The sequence below is a fragment of the Zonotrichia albicollis genome, chromosome 5 (genome assembly GCF_047830755.1).
Source record: "Zonotrichia albicollis isolate bZonAlb1 chromosome 5, bZonAlb1.hap1, whole genome shotgun sequence".
NCBI classification, from domain to species: domain Eukaryota; kingdom Metazoa; phylum Chordata; class Aves; order Passeriformes; family Passerellidae; genus Zonotrichia; species Zonotrichia albicollis.
In genome coordinates, this window is record NC_133823.1 from 41,024,184 (window position 1) to 41,047,883 (window position 23,700).

Below are 23,700 nucleotides of genomic sequence, written 5' to 3' on the forward strand. Positions count from 1 at the left end.
CTTAGGACATAAAAGCCTCTGTTTTTTTTCTCAAACTCTCATTACTCTAAATTGATACAGTCTGACATCAATATCTGTGCTAAACCAATTGATTGACATTTTGGATTTTATCAAAAAAGGGCAAGTTGTACCATAGCCATAAACATCAGTAACCATTATTGAAAATATTTTCATACTAAAATTCAAATAAAAAACTGAACCTATTAGAGAATTTTCTCATTTTCAGTGAGTCACTCATAGTAACTGATATTCACTTCTTATGTGAATTAGACCCAAAATCTGGATTATGAATCTTTTTCTGACAGTATAATTCTGAACAATGTACTAATTTAATTGATTTTAATTTATCCTCTAAATAATAAAAACATACCCTAAGATAGGAAATCAATAAAAAGCATATTAGTAAAGAAAAATCTGCATACCAGAGCTGCCATGGCCCAGCCAGTTTTGTTATAGATGAACTCTAGATTATTTCTTCGCAGATATAACAAGCCACCAACAAGAGATACCAGAAGAGCCAGTGCAATTGTACCAGAATAGTTAGGAGGCCTGAACACTCTAATCTGGAAGGAAAAATGCAAATACAGATTGCAATAAATGCTTACATACAGATCATCTTCCATGTGGAGCACCAAACACAATGGAACACCTGAAATCTGGTTTCAGAGTCAGCAAGACTAGTCCCTAAATATACTTTAATAAGAAAAAAAGTACTTTCTTTAATGAGCACATACTATGAAAATTATTCATGTTTAATTTGGAACTGTGCAACTCTGAAACATTATTTCTTCAAAAGATTTGCAGGTGGTGTCTGAATTAAAAGCAGCTACCTTTGAATCTAAGTGTTTTGTATATAGTTTTGTAAAGCATATTTTATTTATTAACAACTAATTATTACTGCATGTTTTTATCCAGAATTAGACTATAACAAAGCAAGAATGGAATATAATCTGCAGAAGTTCTCAAAAGTACCAAAAATGTTATTTTTCTTAATGTGTTGTGGAACCCTTGCTTGATAAAGAAAGTTATTAAGGAAAGATGGAATTTATCGTCAACCTGTCTCAAACCACAAAGATACATTTACCTTCCACTTTTGGAATTGCTGAAAGACTTACATGAACATCTGTTCTGTCAGCTATCCATTTAGCTAGCTGTTCAGCTGCAAATCCGATTCTCTGCAGGTCAAATGTGTCAGCTCTCTTGGGTTTACCCTTCGGAGGAAAATGCATGAAAGTCGGAGCAGAGTTCATATTCAGCTACAAAACCAGGAAAAACAGCAGGAAAAAAATTAGTAACCTTATCCTCAAAATATAATACCACAATAGCCTCAATAACACAAATCTAATTAGCGCAAAAATATCACTTGCCTCCATATATTACGTTTTTTGAAATATTGTCATATACAGTCCCCCAAAAAGAGTGCTCACAATATTCCTTCCTGTAGATTCTTCAAGATGTTTAATTATTTAGAATGTTTCACCCACAAGCTTTTCTATATAAGAGTATCTTAATGCTTTAAACTTCTCATACATTCTAAGACCTTTCCTGTAATTGGTAAAACAAAGATCCTGCACCCAACCAATCTATTAAAGTATATTAATTTTTAATTCTATGGGAGTAAAGTAGCTTGATGGTGTTTGGCTACAGGACACTAACCACCAGTGACTAGGCTTTTTTGGAATCCAAAAATGGATAACTAGCTTAAGCCACATAACTTCCCCTAGAAGTTACTATTAATTATGTGATGATGCCACTGGAACTACTCACAGGATATTAAAAAATCCTCAAAGATGATAAACAAATAGATCTACATATACATTTGCTATTTGAAATTTTGACTTCAGATTTGCAAGGTAGTATAGGAAAATGTCATTCCACTATATAAAATTCCTCTGTATTCAGGCCATCTCAGAAATCATGCAATAAAGCACTAGAAGAAATGAAAGTTAACATAAACAAAATCAGGGGTAATGCTTAAAGCTGATGCAATATGGAGCTTTTTGAATAAAGAAGTAAGGTTTTTTTTAATATCCTGAAAAATGAAGTTCACACCACATTAGCAAAAATTTATACTGAATCAAATACAAAGCTGAATTTATCAATAGAAATTATCAACTAATAAAATATTTTCCATCTAAGCAAAAAAATAGCCCTTTTTACTGAAATGATTTGGAAATAAAAAATATTCCAAGAGAGGCTAAAACACATGCTGTGAAATAGTTAAATGAAATATTTTATGAGATACAGAGACATCCAGACATTGTACAGTGTTTGGAGGCAGCTGATCTGGAACTGGTTTATCATTTCTCTATAAACATGGAAAAAGCTGCAAAAATCAAAATCACATTACTTTATGGGTTTTTTTTTGCTATGGCATCAGTATTACATGACTTTGCACACATAAATGTAAAGTCAGAACTACATTTCCCTCAAATCCACGTTGAAATAGTCATTGGTAAAACTTATTCTTAACACTCTATCTCCTAAAAAAAAACTCTTACACATTTATGCTCAATTTTGTCTAAATGTAAACATGATTTTAAATGCATACCATTTGAAATAAACTGAATTTGTGCCCTGTTATACAAGGAATAAGTTGAACTGGACTCTTCTAACATCTGCTGATTGGCTTAAGGAAAGGTCAAACAAAATATTTTGTGTTATTATAACCATGCAGGTTACAACATATATAAAGTTCTCCAGTCTATATAGTCTATAGGTTATAAAGCTTTAATGTTAATAGCAAAAAATCTTTAATTTTTAAAGCAAAATCTTATGCCACTAATAACCATTTTTACACAATGTATTCTAATATTTTAACTAGAAGTAAAAATAGTTATTAAACACACTATTTAAACTATTTAAAGTAAGTGTTTTAAAAAGACATAATCATCTTTCCCCTGAACATTTAAAGTCACACAATTCACCAAAAGGTATTTAAAATATACAGATAACTTCAAAGTTTTTCACTCCTCCTGATCTGCACTTTTAGCTTCAATCAATGGACAAATATCAAAGATAACATGCCAGTATTCAGTATTCATTTTCAAGAGATGACTTTTTCCTTGACTTCTCAATTTCAGAGCAGACCTTAAAGTATTCTCCGACTTTTATTCTTCACAGCCAACAACTAAATTTTAAAACAGTCTTTTCTTTTTATCCTGAAGAAATTCCAGACTAAATATTACTGAAGCTGAAGAATATTGCATTACATAAAAGCAATTAAAAGGCTCTTATACTAAAGAGCTTTTTTTTTCCCTAAAGAGAAAATAAAGGAAATCTTCAAATGAAAATCTTACTTAAAATGTGTTTAATTCTAAAAAATGGCCTAAACAATTGCCTAGAAAAAAAGTTGCTTATATATATACATATAATGGAATCTATAAACAAAGATTATAAACTACACTTGGAAAATACTAGAAGTGGTTATTAGTAGAGTCTGTCTTCACTGATGTTTAAGAAACTGCTATGTTTTTAACCAGGAGGAAACTGTATACAAAACTGGGGTACACACCTGCAAACAACAACTAATTTATCTTCTATTATTTGACAAATTGACATGTAATTGTAAAAATCAACAATGCTTTACAGTATTCAATATTTACCTGCTGAAAAACATCTGCCCCTTCGTCATAATCCACTATTGTGAAAAACAGTTTGTTTGAAAAAGCAGATGAATAGCGCCATGAATTAGCCAGCACTTGATATTCCTCATTAGCTTGCCTGTTAAGAAAAAGAAACAAATGTATATCCATATGCCATTCGCTTGAAAAAAATATCCTATAATCAGCTGCAATGGTTAGATGAATTACATTTGCAGTATCATTCTTCACATCCATACTATGAACTAAAAAGTTTCAGCTCTTTATGCAACTTTCTGTTTCAAATTTGTCACCTCCAAAATTAGAAATGTGTTACGTTAAACTATACAAGAGAAATCCCAAGATAACATTAAGAAAAAGTAATGTTTTCTATATTTAAAGTATCAGTAAATAAGACTGGTCTGAGTTGCAAATTTCAAATAGATCTGCTAACAGATCCATGTGAGTATGTGGCCCTTGAGTGTGCTATCAGGATATCCTTGCTAGAAACAGCTACACATAAGGAATTCTGAAACTAGGGGACAAATAACACACAACAGTGAAAGCAGTATGTTCCTAGAATAGCAGAGCCATAGGAGAGCCAAAGAAGCTGCTAAGCACTGGGGAAATGATCCTAAGGGAATAAAAACTAGGCTTGTAAGCAGCATGACAAACTCCAGACTATTTCTCTGAAAGGCATTCTAGATGTGGTGGTTTTGTACAATATCTAATCTTTTCTATCAGCACTAGAAGGTGATTTGCTACTAAATATTCTTCTAAAGAAAATAATCAAACAACAAAAAAAAAACCAACAAACAAATCCATGAAAAAAACCCAAAGAGAACACAAACCAAAACAAACAATTTTGCTCAGACTTTACTAAGAGGAAGAGAAAGACAAAGGGGATTCCAGGACAATAATACTAGCAATGACATCCCCTAACCACCCAGTGCCATTAAACCACAGGTTATTCCACAGGACAAATCTATACCAACAAAAATCCAGGGGAAAAACCCCCCAAAATGAAGGGATGCTTGCAACACTTTCTGATTTAGAGAGACTCCTTTGCTAATTTCCATATTACTGTTTAATCACATCCACAGTAGAGTACAAACCAGTGGTTTACCACTTGACAATTCAGCTTTGCACATGATAAGATTTTGAAGTAGTATAAATGTGTTCTGCAGCTTTTTTTAAAACAGTGTTTCTAGAAAAACAGTTCTATGTGTTTCATGATGCAGAATGCTATTTAAAAGCTGTAAATTCAAAAATCTGTTTGCTGCAAGAGAAACTTTGCACTAAACATATATAAGAGAGAGCAAAGAAGGGAAGACAAAATTACAGGATCACAGATATCATAAGACCTTTCCCATTTCTCCATAACAGAGATCAACCTTAGACATGAAATATATTACATACAAACACCAGCACAGTTGTGTATTATTAGGAAGTCTACTGTACATGAAAAAAAAAATCATAAAATGCCAAGACTTAAAATTAAAATTGATGATTTCTTACTCCCACAAAGAATTAAATAACATGAAGCACAATAAAACTCAACTTTCACTCTTATTACCTGACTAAAATTTGCTACTTAACACCCTTACTCAATGGGCAGTTTGCAATTAAAAAAAGAAAAGAAGTAATTTAGGCATTAGATTGGTTACTTCTAGAAACAGATACTATCAGACTAACATTCATTGTCATCCTGAAGAGGGCAGTCAGACAACATCAAAGGAATGCTGTAAAATCTTAAGCAGTATCTGTAGTGCACTCTTCTGTTAAACCTGCTAGATTTAAGCTGAACCATTTTTATTATAAGAACAAGATGAAAATCAGTTCATCTTGATGCCACCATTCTTCTTTATCTACCTTTCACTTGTGATGAAACAGTATTTCTGGGAAATTTAGATACTCCACTTATGGCCAGACTATTTGAGAGGTCTCTTGTTCCCATCGATCTCCATATATTTTGCATCTTTAAACTGTTCTGAATTACTGGGTAACATTTAAAGTATTATTCTTCAAAAGGCTGCATTTTTTTGTAAGAGACTCAAAGCACAATTTCATCCTCTCACTGAACATAGCAAACCATTCTATGATGTATCCTCATAGAAGCTCTTGAAGGGTGTGGAAAAGAGTGAAACAAGGAGCAGCAGGAATACAAAGTTAAAGGATTACCACACACTCATAACTGAAGATCATCCTACACACCACTATATCATTTCCAATTGAAAAATTTCTGATAGAATAACATTAGTAACATTTTGTAAGCACTGGTTCAATCCTTCTCAGACACAATAACAGTAAAAAGCATAAGTACTTGACTGAAAAAAACTCAGTCTTCAATGATCAGTTATCAACTTGACAATACCAACAGTTTTTATCTACCTATCTCTATAATTAGTTCATACCCATTCCATCAGCTTGTTTCTAGGAAGCAATGTTAATTACACAAAATTACTAGAATAATTATGTGAAAATCTATAAAGGCATAAAGTAAAGAACTACACTTGGTCTGAGCTCAACAGAATATAATGTTAGCACTGCTCATTTTCTTAACATGATTTTTTAATAGATGGAGAAAATTTGAATGTCATTGCTACGATAGTTACCTCTTTAGAATTTCATCATAATAGCAACACAGGAGCTAGCAACAACTGTAATATTGACCAGCTGGCAGAATAGTGGTCAGATCAAAAGGGAATGCTACTATTAGATTTACACAGAAAATTCAATATACTGGAAAGTAAGCTGCTAAGCAAATGCTCTACAGAAATTCTTCCATTATGCAAGAGGTGCTCATGAAATATTAAAAGTTTTATTTAAAAAGATTAATTATGTGTGTGTCTATAGCAGTTAATCAGATTTGTATAACTTGAGCTGTATTTAATGAGAATAATTTTATTCTATTGGTCTGACATTATAGTAAGGAAAACACAAACTGAATATTAGGAAAAGAATAAAAGAGTATGGAATTATTTGAGAAAGAAAGTAGTAAAGCACTATTTTCTGGCACAGTATGTACAATGCTTAAAAATGTACAGTTGGCACAGAATGTACTACCAGGTTACTTATACATTCTTATCCATCTTTTTAAAGTAAACTGTGATCAGTGCTGCAATTTACTTCCAATACAACTCCTGATTTCTATTCGCAATGGTGCTCCCCAAAACTGAAGGAACAAAGGGCTAAATGCATATTTTGACATCTTCTCTGTGTCAACAAGACAATAAATTCAGAATGCTTATTTGATTTTGTTTAAGATGACTCACGTCACTGAAAAATCTACAAACGTGTCCAGAAAATTAACTAAATGCAACAGAGAGTATAAACACATTGAAAACCATGCAGGTCTTGCAATCTATGTCTCTATAAAAGGAGAAAGCAAGCTAAAATCTATGCTATTCTATTTACAGCATCCCATGAAATGTTCAATATTCTGCAGATGAAAAGAAACTATGAGGTCCTCTTCTGTAGAAGTTGCAAAGTAAAAGAATAAAAAATTGTGATCTCAGGAAGAATAAGGAGTCTGTTATTATCCAAGTATAAAATCACTGCCTTGTTAAGCCGGACTCATCAATACTTCTATCAAGGTCCTGAAGTGCACAGGAAAAGCAATTGCAGAACTTTAAAAAGCTTGTTCTAAATTTCCTATTCCTTCATGGAACAAAAGGTCTCACTACATTTAAGAGACTCGTCAACGACTTTCTCACTATCTGCTCTTTATCAGCTAACAAAAAACTAAAACATTGGATCCTGTTTCATCTTTCTGATGATGCGCCTTGACTGCCACAATTCTTCTCGCTGTTGATCTACTCTTGCATCAGCTATTTGATGTCTTCTGAGATATTTTTAAAGTGAGAAATCAACATTTTTTTTTTTCAGGATTAAAAAACCTCTTGGAGGTCTCACTGATATGGTAGATGCTAATAAAAGTATTTGGAATTTCTTCTCATGTATTCTCATGTATATATGAGAATGTATTCTCATGTATTCTCATGTATATTCTCATGTATACATGGCCCAAGTGACCAGTCTCATTCTTCTGACCCAGATATCCCTTTCTAAATGAAAATACCCCAGCAATGAATCTGAAAAATGAACCAGAAAAAACTATGAACTGTTTGATAAAAAACAAAACACCTCTTGTATGTACATGTATTCAAAGCAGAGATGGTTGTTTCTGCCAGTCAGATAAGAGAAGCAGAGCTCAGAAAGCAAACTAAAAGCCTTCATATAACCTGTTTATGGAGTGGTCAGATGGTACAGCTACAAACAAAAAAGGAGCTAATTATAACAATGGAAGATGCAGAGGACAGTCAGCATGAGCAGGCTTGAGCTAAAGCCCTTTTGTAGGTAAAAATCAAAATACTAATAATCAAGTGAGGCAGGGGGGTCACTGAATTCTGGCTGGTAAAAGGTGCTGATCACTTTGGAAAAATGTAGTGATAATAAAATGAGGGAGCTGATTGCAAGATGCAAGAAGATGAAAGACACAGAAGCTGGCAGCTTCACCCAAAAATCATTCAAGTTAGTCCAGTAGTTACCATTTGCCTGTATGCAATACAAAGTACAGGCTGAGGAACAGTCCCTCATCTCTATGAAGATATTCCTGTCAGAAGGAAAGTGGTTTTTCCTCCTTCTTAGATACATAAGTAATTTTTTTCAGCAGTGTGACTGATGTGGGTAACAGAGATAAACTATTTAGCTGAGTGAAGACCTAAGGACAAAGGGAAAAAGGAAGCTAGTCTTACATCCTGAGGAGTCACTATTTAGAGTGAGATTATGTCTGCCTGCTCATCCAGACTGATTCATCATCACAGTGCATCAAAGGGCCTTTCAGTATCTACTTCCAATGTACTGTTGAAGAATATATACACCAAACACAGCAGCAACAGGTAAATCCATTAAAACTAACCAAGTTTAATTTCCTGGAACCAGAACAGTTTAATCAAACACATTTCCAAACATGCATGGAAAAAACCCCATCCTAAGCCATTAGAAACGCATTCCAGCTCTGTCTGAGAGCACATTGAATAGCTAATCAGTTATTCCTACTTCATTTCCTAACACCAGCTGTGTCATATTGGACTTAAATAACTGGGACAACAGAAAAACTGACATTTATGCTACCACTAACACAGTTGTAAAGGCATCAGATGTCTTTCAATACTTTTTTAGATCAGAAAACTGGAACTTGTTTATTTGTCCACAAAGCTAGATGAAAGAGTTCTGCTTTAGAATAAAGATAAAATTTCCTTGAAAAAAACTCTAGAAGCATGACTATGGGCTGTACTAATACATGTACATAGCTGCTGGCTTTCAGAAGTCTTCGTGTGTTAGGACTAGATTGATTCAGACAGGATTGACTGAAAGGATATTTTTTGCATACAAAAGCTTATCTAAATATCTAGTGTCCCAAAGAATTCCTTGTATGCATTTTAACACATCATTTTAAATTGATATGATTTCCATACACTTTCACAAATCACATGATTTGTGTGACTGATGTTGTAACATCCTCCTTGCTGCACAGAGAAAATCCTCAGATTGTCTGAGACCAATCTGGTCAGCTTTCCACATGTATCATAAAAAGATAAAATACAGAAGTGTCAAATCTACACACCAAAAGGAAAACTTTTTATTTGATAGTTTTGTGGTGCATAAACTAACCATGCTCAATTTTTAGAGAGGAAAAAAGTTTTCATTCTTGTGGCAAAGCTACTCAAAGTCAAAGATTTCAGACTAGATACTTCTTCATATTTGAAATATAATATTGATTTTTTCTCTCTATGCAATTATTCCAAAAATATTTTGACTAGTAGCAGTTAACTTAAATCTTGAACAAGAGCATCTTCACAGAACATTACAGATTAAGTTAAAAAATCAATTTAGCCTTTAGGCAAAGTGGCTAGTGAATATCTAACAATCAAGTAATGCATGCATTTCAGTTCTATATATCCTTACAGTGCTCCTGTCCATTAATTAACCATTGATTTGAAAATGTCGATTTTCCTGATAATGGTTTTATGTGCAGTATGATCAACCTCATTAAATTCCTTTTATTTCACATGAACAAATGGATTTCAATTTCACATTTATTTAAACAAACTCAACTGAAAGTAGTATGCTGATTTTTCCTTCATTTTATGCTTAAAGATTTTCAGTTGCTACGGTACAAGATATCTAGTCTGGTCTTTCCTAAGATGAAGTTTAGAGGCTCTTTTTGAGCACAGTAAACAATATACAGTTGCAAGCAAAATAAACTTCCTTAATATCAGCAATATTTATGTTGTTTAACATGCCCTACTGTGGGATCTCAGCACCTCAGGACTGAGGTGCTGAGCCACCGAGACCACCCTTGGGGGGCTCGGGAGTCCTGGAATGTTGCCAGAAGTGTCTGGTGGCTGGACTTTGATCCTACACAGGAGACGACACCTGTATGAGGATAGGAGGGTTTCACCGGGGTGAATGGTGAAGGGATTAGTTAATTAGAGGGTGAAACACAGGGTTTAGGATTTATGTACAGGGGGGTTTAGAGAAGTAAGATGGAGGAATTGGGGCGTGTCCTGTCCTTCTTCTTCTTCTTCTTCTCCTCCATCTTCTTTGGTGATGGTGGCACTTTTGGATTGGTCATTACTGAAAGTGCACCGGACAATAAAAATAAAAAGGACTGGGGAAAAATGATAAATATTGTACACGTAACCATGGGTATAAAGATAGGTGACTGTCCGGAGGGCTACACAGTGTGCTCATGGCTGACTGCTGAGCAGATCTCTGTCGGGCCGAAAGAAAATCTTTTAGATAAACAATTAATAAACATAAAGACCGAAAGAAGAACTGAAGCCTCTTCTCGTTCTTTGATACGCGGGCTGCCCCAAGGCCACTCCGGGCCTTTCCAGGCCCTTCAAACAGCCGAAAACCGGACACCCTACAAAAGACCTATATGTAGAACATGGAAACAATTTGCCATGGCTATTATAATGACAAATACAATGACCCTTATAAAGCTGAACTTGGTGCATCTCATGTAGCTTTACCCACTGGTAAATAAGGAATGATATAAAACAATATAATAAACTTTCAACTCCTGTATCATCTCCTGAAGCTGAACTCTGCCAACATAAAGAAGAAATAACAGAAAAGAAACTACTGAACTAAAAATTAACTTCATCTGAGAATGTTGGACAATTTCTGTACCCAATCCTTCAGCTTCACAGTCCATATATGGAGGGTGAAGTGGAAAGACAATTCATATACTCTCCCTCAAAACTGACCAACTGACTTCAATGACACAAAATTAATATATAAAAAACCAAAAACCTAATAAAAACATAGACAATTACAGATACTCAAGTTAAAGTATCAGTTGTAAATGTCACATTCCAACACATTAGAAATCTAACACACTGCTACATTTACCAACCTCGCATATAGTTTAAATAAATGTATTTAAAAACAAGAAATAGTATTACATCATATACAGCCACATTTTTCAGTCTTACAAAATATTCTGCCACCTATTTAAATCGTGTTTAGAGTTCCCTGCTCAATAATCCCATTTATTGCTAAACACAGTAATTTCTAATGCATATTTTGGCTGAAGAAGGTTTTATTAGCACAGTTTCTGATTTAGTGAGGTAATTAAGTGCATGACTACCTTTCAGTGCCTTGGCCCTATTTCCCTATCATTAGTCATTTTTGGATTAACTTATTGCACTAGGGACTTGCAGAGAGAGATCTTGAACTCTAAAGTCTACTAGAGGCACTCTAATACATATTCAGAGTGGAGTTACCAGAACACATCAAATTGGTGTGACAGACAGTATTCCACAATACCTATGACCTCATGGAAAAATGTGCTAGTACATAAGAACTATCCAAAGCTGTGAAATCAGAGGGTAAGACACCTGCATGAGCCCCTTGGGCATCTCTTAACTGAAGAAATCACTGAAGTGCCATTATTATTAAATGGTAATGAATCACTTAATGTCTTTGGAAAGATAATGGTTAACTGATAATAAAATAAATCTGATTTCTTAAATAGAAAGTCTTCCTCAGCTGTGTACATTTTATTCAACTGTAATTTAAAAATCAAACCTGGACTAATTCTAAAATGTGACACATGGATGAAATGTGGTTGAAAAGATGCTGTAACAACCACATGAGCCTGTTGATTAGCGAGCATCTACCCCATGCAAAGAACAACCCCACTTGGCATACTGCACATTGATTCCAACACTCACTTGAAAACCGAGGTAAGGAGGATGAGCAAGGTCACCAAGGCATAAATTACCTGCACACAGAGCACTGCCGCTGCGGCTGGAGAGCCGTGAACATCACAACCACAGAGTAGTTCCGAGGTGGGGCCTTCACAAACCTTCGGAATTTATCTCCGTTCATGCGGATGACTGAACGCCTTGAGCTCCACTCCATCAGCTGCTCCACTTTCTCAGCCAAAAGATTCTGTAATTGAGGACAAGCATCAGGAATGTTAAGCTTAAATTTTAAGTGCTTTGTACCTATATTCTGCCTTTGCACTCTCCAAATTGCCCTGGACTCAAGATGGAAATTATATATTGCTGTATGTAGCAGAGTTTAGCTAATAGCATAATTTAGTCTTTCATGTAGTCAATGAGACTTCAAGTATTTAAAAAAATAACTCAATGTGGTCTTTAAAATAAAATCAAACAGGTTGCTACCAAAGACAAAGGAGTAGAGTAAGGATCATGCCTAACTAGAGTTACCAGTACAGCAATAATTTAACTTTCATTTAAAAAAACTGAAGTTTTAGAAAACACAGCCTTATGTTATATTTATTCTATTTAGTAAAAATCACAGCAGGATATTGTCTGTCACTTGAGTATAAAGATGAAAGATGAATGTACCTGCAAAGAGAGGGAAATAGTTACTGTGTTTAGAATTTCCTACAAATGTATCATACTGAATTTAAATTCATAAAAGTTTTTTAGTTTGTTAAAGACAAGACTGCGCTGTCATATAAACTCATCTAGGTACATTCCATTATGAGATCAATGTTTTAAGCTGATCTCAAGACTGAGAAGAACAAAATATTTTGATTGAACTACCATTGTATAAGAAAAATCTGCTTGTGTATTGTCTTTTGCTTGAATGCATTCCACCCCATGACTGATTTAAAAGCAAGCTATGAGACATACTAAAAGACAGCCCTCTTTATCTAACAATTCCTATGAAAATCTATTTAGGGTTTTGGTTTTTTTTATTAAGTAAATCTGATGCCACACATGCTCAGCAGAAAGTGCTTGGTTTCCTAAGTTGCCTAGGTTCAGCAAGGTTGTACTGACCATGCTATAGTGGATTGCTGCATACAGCGTATCGGGATTAATGCATCTATCTTGGTAAAGCCTTCAGCTCCATGCTCACTGGCCCTGTGGAAGCTGCTCTATCAAACAAAAACTAGAAATAAGAGTGGAGGACCCTGGAATATTACAACTCAGAAGCTAAGTGCTGAGAGGAAGTGAGAAGGACAGAGAAGGGGCAGAGAGACAGGAACGAAATTGAGGAAGGCAGAGCAAGCAAAGAGGAAACTAACTTCAGAAAACTTGAAGATGCTAGAACTCTATTAAAATACACATAAATTAGTGAAAGGGTTTACAAACTGGTCAGGCTCGACCACAGCGGGGTAGAACAAACTAGCCTAAAAAACCTATAGAAGTAGGGACACACTCAGAAAAGAGAGCCTGACGACATGTAAAAGCCAAACAGAATGTTTGTATAAGAACAACTTGTGCAAGAACAACTGAGCAAGGAGACAAGGTGGCTATTCTGAGTTTTTAAAAAATTGAATAGAGTAGAAAAATGTGGTCATCTAGTAACATTTTGACAAATCAGTAATGCTATGAATGAGAGTAGAGATAGATATATGAGGGCAAGGAAGGAATGAATTGCAAGGATAAAGAAAAATTATATTTTGCCTGTCAGAAATTCCACCTTCAAAATTATCAGAGCCCCTGAGGGGCTGTGTTCCCCTAGGCACTGGTCATCACACGGCTTGAGTCCAAAAGAAGTTTTGATGAGTGTGGATCATGAAGAGTTCTGAAATACCTGCATTTACTTGACCTTACAAAAAAAATCCTTTAGGTTTCTGCTCCTGTTCCTGTTTTGTACCAGAATTTAGCTAGTATTTGTAATCATGAATGTGAAGGAGAGATTACAACTCTGTTTACCATGAGAATATCAATGATTCAACTAAAACTACAATTTTTCTTCTTCTAAAAGACATATGTTTTCAGTGGTTTTGCCTCAAGAAGATATTATGTAAGTTCATTTCTTTAAAAATAATCATAAAGCAAAGTACACAAAAATGAAGCTTACATATTTGTAAGATTTCCTTCAATTAGCAGTGTCAGGATTAAATCTTTGTTCATTTCAAAAGATTCACTTGTTTTGCATCAGGCACTCCAGACAGTAACGCACAATAAAATACGAGGAGCTAAAAAGAATGGGAACTAGAATGTCCAAAAGCTTTAATTATTCAAGCAAAAAGATAAACCAAAGAAAACTAATAAAAAGACATAACTTTTATATTAACAGAGGAATGATGCATAATATCCTACTCAGTACAGAAAAACAAATACTTTTCAGATTAGGCTTTATTCAAAGAAACGAAACCCATGAAATAGCATTAAGGGTATGAAAGCAAAACCATGATCTTGACAGAAAGAAAAAAAAAAACAGGAGAGAGAATAAATCCGGCTCTATTAGTGCTACATAATTTGCTTCTATAAAATACAGTTATATAGAAAAATCTTACTCAGAGAAGTCCCAATTGTAGTTTTACTTGGAATCTAGTTGCCAATAAAAATTAGTCCTTTAGATTCAGCCACGTATAACGTCACCTTTACATAGCTCTTGTGCACTATTCACTATAATGTTCTCAACCACTTTTATCACTTCTCCTACATGCACTAGTAAAAAGCTTGTAACTGCACTAATTTTGCATGTGTACTACACTTGGTAAAATCAAGCTAATATTTCAGCAGTGTGGACATTAGGTACAATGTATATACTTGCTTCACTGCATTCTGAAGAAATCTATTTTTTCAAATAGAGAGTTATGAAATAGACTGTAGATAGTGTCTTGCCTCATAAAACATTTTGCTATAGGCTACACTTCTCTTAGTTAACTGACTGCACTTCAATATCCTACCAATATTTTGGACACTTTATTTCAGAAGATGCTTTTGCAGAGTAATTAATAGAAGAGACCTTGGGACTGAGATCTCTAGAATTCACAGTGCAGTCTTTCTGACCTGTAAGTCTTTAGAAAAATATGAAGGTCTGATATTGGTTTTGTCAATTACAAAATATGTTCACAATATATGCTCCTGAGTAAGTCAGCAACCTTGTCCTCATTTCATTTAATGATGTAATCAAAGAAATAAATCTGAGAAATAAAAGTTTGCATTTCAGCCATGTATTTGACTTTAAAGCTGAATCTTAAGGAAATATGGCATATTTTAAAATTCCACGGGTCTAATTCAGCTTTGGATCAAAAAGGCACCCACCTAACAGACATTACACTCAGAAAAATCAGTCAGTGTGTTAACTAACAGGCAGGGGGCACAGTAAAGTGTGTTTTATGTATACTGAAGCCAGCAGTCTTAAGGATTTCATAATTCAGAATCTAACTTGGATATTTTTGTAAGAAAATTAATTTTTTTTAAGATAGTAGTATAGAAAACAGAAAAAACATACTGTAGAATAAAAGCATGAGCTCTACGTCAGTCAAAAATTTTCTCCAGTGCAAAAGAAAAGCGTTGAAAAGTGAAGAAAAATTGACAAAAAACCACATAGAATGAAAAGGCAAAATTTTTATATTACCCTTAGAAAAATAACCTACTAATATCCTAGAAAGCACTGTTAGAAAAGACAATGGTCTATGCCAAATTGGTTTTGCTTTGAAGATACTGAAACCAAACATATTTTCTTTCACCCTTTATTCTTCAACTATACAAACCATACATACAATTGTCAACAAAGTGAATTCTCATTAGGATTCTAGACACTTAAAATTTTATTAACTTGCCTCTTTCCACCCCCTGGGAAAAGTCTTCTGCCAGAGAAAATCTGGAAGTAGGAGAGAGAGGCTGAATCTAATAAAACACATGTTGTGATGACAGACACAACAACTGCTACTCAAATCCAGAAAACAAGGGACACTACCTCATTTTCACTCCAGATTTCTATTTTTCTGCTCCTTTACATAGTCTCTGCAAGTAAAGACTCTACATATATTTAAATCTATTAATTTACAGTATTCCTCTAAGGCACTTACCAGATTTATGTGGATAACTGAATAACTGAAAGGGTTTTAGTTGAAACACTAAAGGAGAAAACACCCAAAACCAAACCAACAAAAAACCAAGAAACCCAAACCCTAATTATGACAAAGGAAATTCTTCCTGTAAAAAGAAAACTCTGGGTGTGATGTTGCAAATAGCTACAAAAGGATCAACAGACAACAGTCTTTAACAGTCTGTAAAAGCACTGAGAACATTCAATCAATGAATGAAGAAGTAGCCATGTATCATTTACTTATTTTCATTAGCTGATGCCACAATCAGAATGTAGGAACATGTATGACCTATGTGTGGAAACAAAATTAATGCTAATTTCTGTAAACAAACAGAACTGCAACATTACTTGCTGCTCCTACACTATTTTGTTGCAAGTGAAAATGTATAGCACATCAACATTTTTACAAAACTAAATAACTGTTAAAAAATCTGAGAAGATCCAAAATCCAGGAATTTTCTTACACAACAAGTAAAGCTGTTATTTTTTTAGAAAACAGGATTATTTTGTAAAGCAATCACCTACAAAAATTGTCCTTGCTCTTGAAATAGTGACAGTCATTGGCATCTTTTCCTCAATCCTGTTAAGCAGATGATCACTCCTCACTGAAAAAAAAACTGCTTGGGAAAACAATTCTAAAAAATTCCTCTTTTATCCCTAAGGCTAGTAAATTATTTTTCCATTTGCAGTTTTCCCTATTATTGAGTAATGAAGGAAGCAAAAGGTAAATTTCATCTATTATAGATCTTGGTTTCCAGTGATGTGATAAAACAACCAAGCCACCTGTCAAAAACCTAAGTGTGACAAGTTCTGAAACTAAAGATGCTAGCAGGCCAAGCTTCTGGCATCTGCACCTGAAGCAATTCCCTATTAGGGACTGCTTCCCAGTGATCCTTCATATCTCCTCTCTGCTTCTTAACCCAATAGAGCTTGACATCTACAAGCCTTCCCTTTCATTCTCTGTGACTAGCAGATTAGCTACTGAAAACACAGCTTTACTTACTCATTCTCCCAAGACACAGTGCCTAGAAGACAAAGCATAAACAACAAGAATCACCTTGTATACACACGTGCTGCCTCACTTGACTTTAAATCTTTCTTGGCCAGATTTTCTAAATTTATTTTGGTCCAAATAAAACAGTTGTGGGCAGGGGGTACCAAACAAAAAAAACAAAATACCAAACATATTTTCCTAAGTGCTGCTTGCTCAGTCTGTCCAGTGGATGGCCCTGATATTTTCAAGATTTCTTCTTTAGACTTCCTTTCATTTACTTTGCCTTCTGTTAGAATAACATGACACAGGTAACCTAAGGCATAAGAAGTTATTGGAAAAAAGCAAAGAATTAAGTCCAATATTACTCAATGATTCAGTGTTCAAATTCGACTCCCTCCCTTTGAAAAACACCAGCTCTAACACTTTACATCTTTCAGGTTCCAGACGAAGTTTCAGGTTTTTCTGATGTAAGAGGGTCTTGAATAGTCAATATGTGAACTTGGAAGATTAAGACCTCAGCTTTAGAAAGACTGGGTCAAAAGCAGTAACATGAGATTCCTATACTAGGAAAAGTATAAATTAGCTAGAGACTCAATCTACTAATAAGGCTGAAGCATTGTTTATTACTGAGCCATTCCCCTTTCCTGATAAATTCCAATTCACTCCAGCACCTCAAATTTCACTTTTTGTAGTGAAAAAAATAAAGAAAGGAGTTTCTAATTAATGATTTGATATTACATTTGCTACTGGAGGTGAGCTAACTACAGATTTTGTTAACTATTTCTGAAATGATGTTGCAAATTAAAAAAAAAAATAAGATGGCTTGACTTCCATGTTTCCTTTATGTGTATTTTACCAAAACTAGCTAAGGCAGATTGAAAAACCACCCTTGATGAAAATTCTGCTTTGTTCACTCAGGTGCATCAAATCCCCAAGAAATTCTAGCTCTGTACACAATTATTTCAGGACAACACTCATTGTGGAAAAAAAACCAACTAAACAAACAAAAAGTAAACCACAAAACAAGGTTGTACTGATACTGCATGTAAACTATCTCATAAATCTATCTAATGCATGTAGCTTAAATTCCAATTTACTTTAACAGTCTCCATTTTAGTCTTTAATTACACTAAGAATAATAGTACAGAGAAACTAATTGCACTAATAAACACATTTCACCAGTTTGCTGTAAGAACAGTTAACTTCTCTAAAAATGTGTCTGATAAACATTCAGAGATATGCAATTACTGACCCCATTAAATTGGTGGCAGAAAGATGATGGATTCAACATTCAAAGTGTTCTTACAGGCATTCATTCCTCTGCTGTCCCTTGGTCAGCTGATGCCTGCATAAAAATGTAATGTATGCTACCAACATATCAGTATCCCTGAATATATAAAAACATTTATATCATTTCTAAAACTCAACACACAATAATGGCATATATTTAGGTAATTTCATATAATATTTCCTACACACTAAAAAGGGAAAAGATAGAAGGCTACTTTCCTGTATAGGTCTTCTAAACAAAATCTTAAATAGCTCATGGACTTGAAATGTAATTTCTTTGATCTGTCTGCATCTTCACTCCTCTCTAATATTTTCTAAGCTAATTTAAAATACAGGGAAAAAGATTTAAATATATTTCACTTTTTTCAAAATTTATTCTCTTTGCATTAACAAAAGCACCACCAGTAGCTTTATCAAAAATACTTAGTCTCTATTCTGAACTTGTCTTTAAACAGGAACAAAAACCATGGGTCATATCAAGGTTACAAACTGTGATTTCTTGATTCACAACCGTAGGCCTAATGGAGAACTCCTGGATTAAGTATCTGAATATTCCAGTGAGCAACACATTATTCTGCAGCCATAGACTCATAAACTAATTCTTCTATTGAGAATAACTATCAGTACAACAAATATTTTCTTCTCTAATTTCTCTTCTGCAAGCAAAGAGAAGCATGAATTAATGCAAATATTACTAACCACTAAGATATACAGAAATCTGTTTGGATACTTTTTTTCCTTCTCGGATTATTTATTTATTTACAAAAAGCCATTGCCTGAACATAATTGAGAAGCCATGTAAGCTGGCACAGTATGACTGACTTAATATTATGCTCCATTGACTCAAAGTCATTTAGCTGTGACTGAGAATTTGCTTTTTGGAATGAGATGCTGATTTTCATCTTTATGTAAAATGCCTATATTGTGGCATAATACCTAAAAAATGTCCTTTTCAAGATGAATAGATAAATGAACAGAGAATCAAAACTACTGTGGTTTTTTGTTTCTTTTTTTTTATTATTATTTTAGCCCATATGTTGTTCTATTAGCAGATTCAGAAAAATCTGGTTAATTTCCTATTACATGAAGCTCTCATTTTCTGAACATTATAAAAGTATTACATTAATATTTTTACACTGTGTAAGATGCAACACTGAAAATAACCTGCATAATGGTTTACATGGATGTATTAGGTCCAGCTAATTTTACAAAGACCATCAATTTCCACTGAGTACAATCAAAAATTGACAATTGATTTCAAAATACAAGAAATTTACCCTGTTTTCTATTTAATACTTTTCAAAATTTTCACAATTTGTCACAAACTTTAAAGTAACTTACATCCATTTAAAGATGAAGTTAATCTGATTTAAATAAAGCCTATAAGATCAACAATATGAATTACAGAGTAAGACTCTAGTACTGTAAACAAGAACACAGCTTATTTCAGGAAAGATACATTAAATAAACAAAAGTTAAAATACTTAAGTTTTATAGAAATAAGCCTAGGTAAGATGATTTATATGACTATAGGCTTTTCACTTATAATTTTATTTTACTGTTTTTTCTTTATAAGGATGGAAGTAACTCATTACATAATGAGAAATACCAAAAGGTTGAATTATGAATTAGAGGAAAGATTCTACAACAAAAGCACCAGCTAAACCTCAAAGTACATTTTGCTTAGGTCACCTTTATACTGAAAGGATATTAGTCTCAGGAGAGCATAATATAGGACATCCAGGATGATTCCAAGAGTGCTTGTTATACACAAAAGCTAAAAAAGCTCCATTTACTCTCAGTGGAAAACAATTCAGGGTGACCTAGCAAAAATATCGCAGAAGTTCTTAAAGTAGGGAAGAAATTTTTAGCTAAATATTAAAATTATGCACAAAAAGTTAAAACTAATTCTGCACATATATTTCAATTCATTGACATCAAACTACTAAATCTAAATTGCTATTTTTTTTCAATATTCAGAACCTTCAGATTCCTGGGAATTGGATTCAGCCATACCTTTAAGAGAGCTAAATTTATTATTTTTATGCAGATACTTCAACTTAACTCTATACACAATTATTATTTCACAAATCAAAACTCTTTCTAAATCCAGGAATACATCTCAAAGCTGCAGATTATCAAGATGTTTAATATCAACTTATCTGGCCTGCCATTTTCAAATACTTCTGATTTTTAGGTAAAATTAAACTTAACTAAGTCAGCATTTTAAACTAGTTGCTATTTAGATTGCCATTCTGAGTTTCTGGACCCCAAGGAGTTTTTTTTGTTAAATTCAGCTTTCTGCAAGAGTCATCTCAGAGCATTCAATTAGCAGAGCAGAATTATGAGTTAACTACTGAAAGCCACTCAGGAACTAAATTATTCTTTGTGCACCTCTCCCTTCCTACAAAGAATATTGACTGCTCAACGCATTATTAACATAGTATTTATGTTTAAAAATAAGTAACTCTTTCCTTCACTTCTTCAGGGTTTGCTGAAATCAGCAGGCAGCCTTATTTAACCTAGATCATTTGAAGAAATTGTATTTCTCTACTAAAAGCAAAGGTCTGACACTACAGATAATTCTCCTCTGTTTTCTTCATTCTAAAACTAGAGTCCAGTGTCTCTGAAAATGTGAAAATGAGATCTCTCTTTTACTCTCAAGTACTGCATATGAAGTTGAATGTTCTACATACAGTGCTATATAACTAGCTGTTCTCTCTCAACTTTATCACAAAATATCTTTGCCAGCTGAATCTCTTACACTATTAAAAAAGTGTTACAGAGTAAGCCATAAGAACCTGATAAAGCAGGATCAGGTTACTCATATACTAGTTTTGTATACACCACAGCATGTAGCTCTAGTACGCCATGTATCCCAAATTGCATGCTGCCCTGGGGAAAATTCAAATAACTTATGTAGTATATTCCTTAGGAAAAACAAACAAACAGACCCAAACCCAAATAAAAAACAGGAAAAAAAAGTCCAAATACAACCCCAAAACAAGTAACAACAAAATCCAAACAAAACAAGCAGCCACCCCTAACCTCTGCACAACTCTTGACAATGCTCAGTCATCTTCACAGTACAGAAGTGTTCACTGATGTTCGGGTGGAACCTTTCGTGTTTCATTTTGTGCCCACTGCCTCCAGGCCTGTCACTGGGCACAGTCACAGACATCTTTTGTGAAAAATCCTTTCTTTAGGATTTTTCCCCTTTCTGAGAAGCTGTGGCCTTAGCAACAAAATGTAAACAATGGTTATCTGCTGCTGTGGAATGCACCAGGTGCATCTGTGATTGGTCTTGGATGAATGTTTGGATCTACTGACCACTCACTGCAGAGCTGTTTTTGCTTTCTGCCTGGACACAGAACTTTGTTGATTCCTTTCCTTTCCTTTTCTATTCTTAGCATAGAAAGCTTCTGAGAACTTTTCCCTCCATTCCTTTTAGTATAGTCATAATGTAACATATATCATAAAATAATAAATCCAGCTTTCTGAATATGAGGTCAACATTCTCGTCTCTCTCTTCACCCTGAAAGACCCTTGCAAGCCCAGTAACAGGGCACCAACAATTCTGCCTGTCATCTTAACCCTTCAGGTATTTATTTGCATCGATATAACTCCTCCTGAGCCTTTGTTTTTCTAGGGTAAACATTCCAAACTCTCTCAGCCCTTCCTCAGATCATTTTTAACTCCAGAACATTAGGTGCAAAGCATGATATTTAAAGGATGTGCATGAAAAGACATCACTTTACTGAAGAGTGGTTCCATCCTAATTTTTGGTTTTTTTCATTAATGTAAAGCAAGTTCTTCTTTACAGAGCAGGTAGCATCTAGAGAAAAGGTGACGTGGACAGACATCAACAACACTGTTCCTTTGTTCAAAGTGTATTTATTCCCTGTTTCACAATAAAGTAACTCACAGACTGAATTGCTGTTGAAATGCCAATCACATTTCTATCCCTTACTGCCTATTTCCCTGCATATTTATGGAATGACAAGATTTTATGTTGAAAGCTGATAAAGTAATGATGATAGTAACTTCACAAAGAGGTAGTTCACCTCAGAAATTTGAGGTTGCTTTGATTTTGGTGGAATGCTACCAATAAATCACAATTTGAAAGTGGTCAAAAAGCCAGAAGAGCAACAAAAGTTCAGGGTATTACTACATTTTCTCCCAAAAAAATTAAAAAATTAAATAGAACTTGTATCATTTTTGCTCTCTGTAAACAGGCATGCTAGAGACACATTTTACAAAGTCATTGATAACTCAGCTCTCCTCTCTGTGGAACCACATAGAGACTAATCCCTTAAAGCCCTTAAGCACTGTGCTACACTGAAGAATTACCCAGACAACCAAACCATGGCTAATGCTAAAAAAAAAAAAAAAAAAAAAAAAAATCTTTCTTCCTCTTCTTCACTTTTCTATGTTATTCCAAACACCAGGTTAAAATACAGATGTTGTATTTCCAGACCCTGGAAGTACAGAATAGATGACTGAACAGCTACAACGAAAAGAAGTTTTATTTAAAAAATCTTATGAAAGGCTAGCTAGGGAAAGCATCAAGAATTTAAAGTGCATTAGATTATAAAGAAGGCTGGGAAGGGGCAGCAGCAAAAAGTTTAGGACAAATCAATTCAACATTTCAAGTGTAAAATGCAGAGTAAATACAGAATAAATCAGAGAAGATTTGGTTCTGTGAGTAAAAACATACCAGAATGAAGGGGCAGAAATTAAATTGTTTCAAAGCACATAAGCACTGTTTGGTAATCAGAGATATAACTGCTTGAACAGGAAAACAATGAGACCTCAAACAAGCATACTGAAATAATTTTGACAGAAATTCCTTAAGAATAATGCTTGCATTTTTTAAAAAAATTGCTCCAACAAGGTATACAAGAGTACTCAACTTTCGTTGTTATTATATAACATACATACATAACATAAACATATTATATAACATACATACATAACATAAAAAGAGGGTATATAACATAAAAGAATTTAGAGAAAGCTAAGTGACCTTTAACAAAATCAACATATCAGCAGAGTTCTCCATACAAGCAAAGAATAACTGGTTAACTTCATACAGAGAATACATAAAGCATCTAGTTGAAAAATATTCTGGGAATGAGTACTCCAGCTTCTTCATCTTCCAAAACATTAAAAAAAAAAAACAAAACAAAACTCAGAATCAAACAAAACCAAAAACACAAAAAAAAAAACCAAACCAAAACAAACACAAAAACCAGCAACAATAAAAAATGCCGAAGCCCCAAAATCAACACATAGGCAGACATCGTGAATTTGTCTTTTTGGTATTACTAAGAGAATTTTCAAGTACCTGTTTCTTATTGGCACCTTAATAGCAAAGGTTATCTTGCTGATTAATACACTGGGAAGCTAAAACAACAGAATTAAATTTCTCACTTGCCTCTTCACAACAATTGAATTAAGAGAGTAATGTCAGAGGAAAGATGTGGTGATGAT

At 34.0% G+C, this 23,700-nt stretch overlaps 1 protein-coding gene across 4 annotated transcripts in view; it reads right to left on the reverse strand.

Moving 5' to 3' along the window:
• TUSC3 (tumor suppressor candidate 3) overlaps positions 1-23,700 on the reverse strand; it is a 118,657-nt gene that overhangs the window by 66,210 nt on the left and 28,747 nt on the right. For all 4 annotated transcript variants that reach the window (XM_005483887.4, XM_026791496.2, XM_074541463.1 and 1 more), the window contains exons 2-5: positions 11,881-12,050; positions 3,606-3,723; positions 1,116-1,256; positions 423-563 (exon numbers count right to left, since the gene is read on the reverse strand). In XM_005483887.4, coding sequence (XP_005483944.1) covers positions 423-563; positions 1,116-1,256; positions 3,606-3,723; positions 11,881-12,050 — 570 coding nt within the window. The remainder of the gene's footprint in view (positions 1-422; positions 564-1,115; positions 1,257-3,605; positions 3,724-11,880; positions 12,051-23,700) is intronic.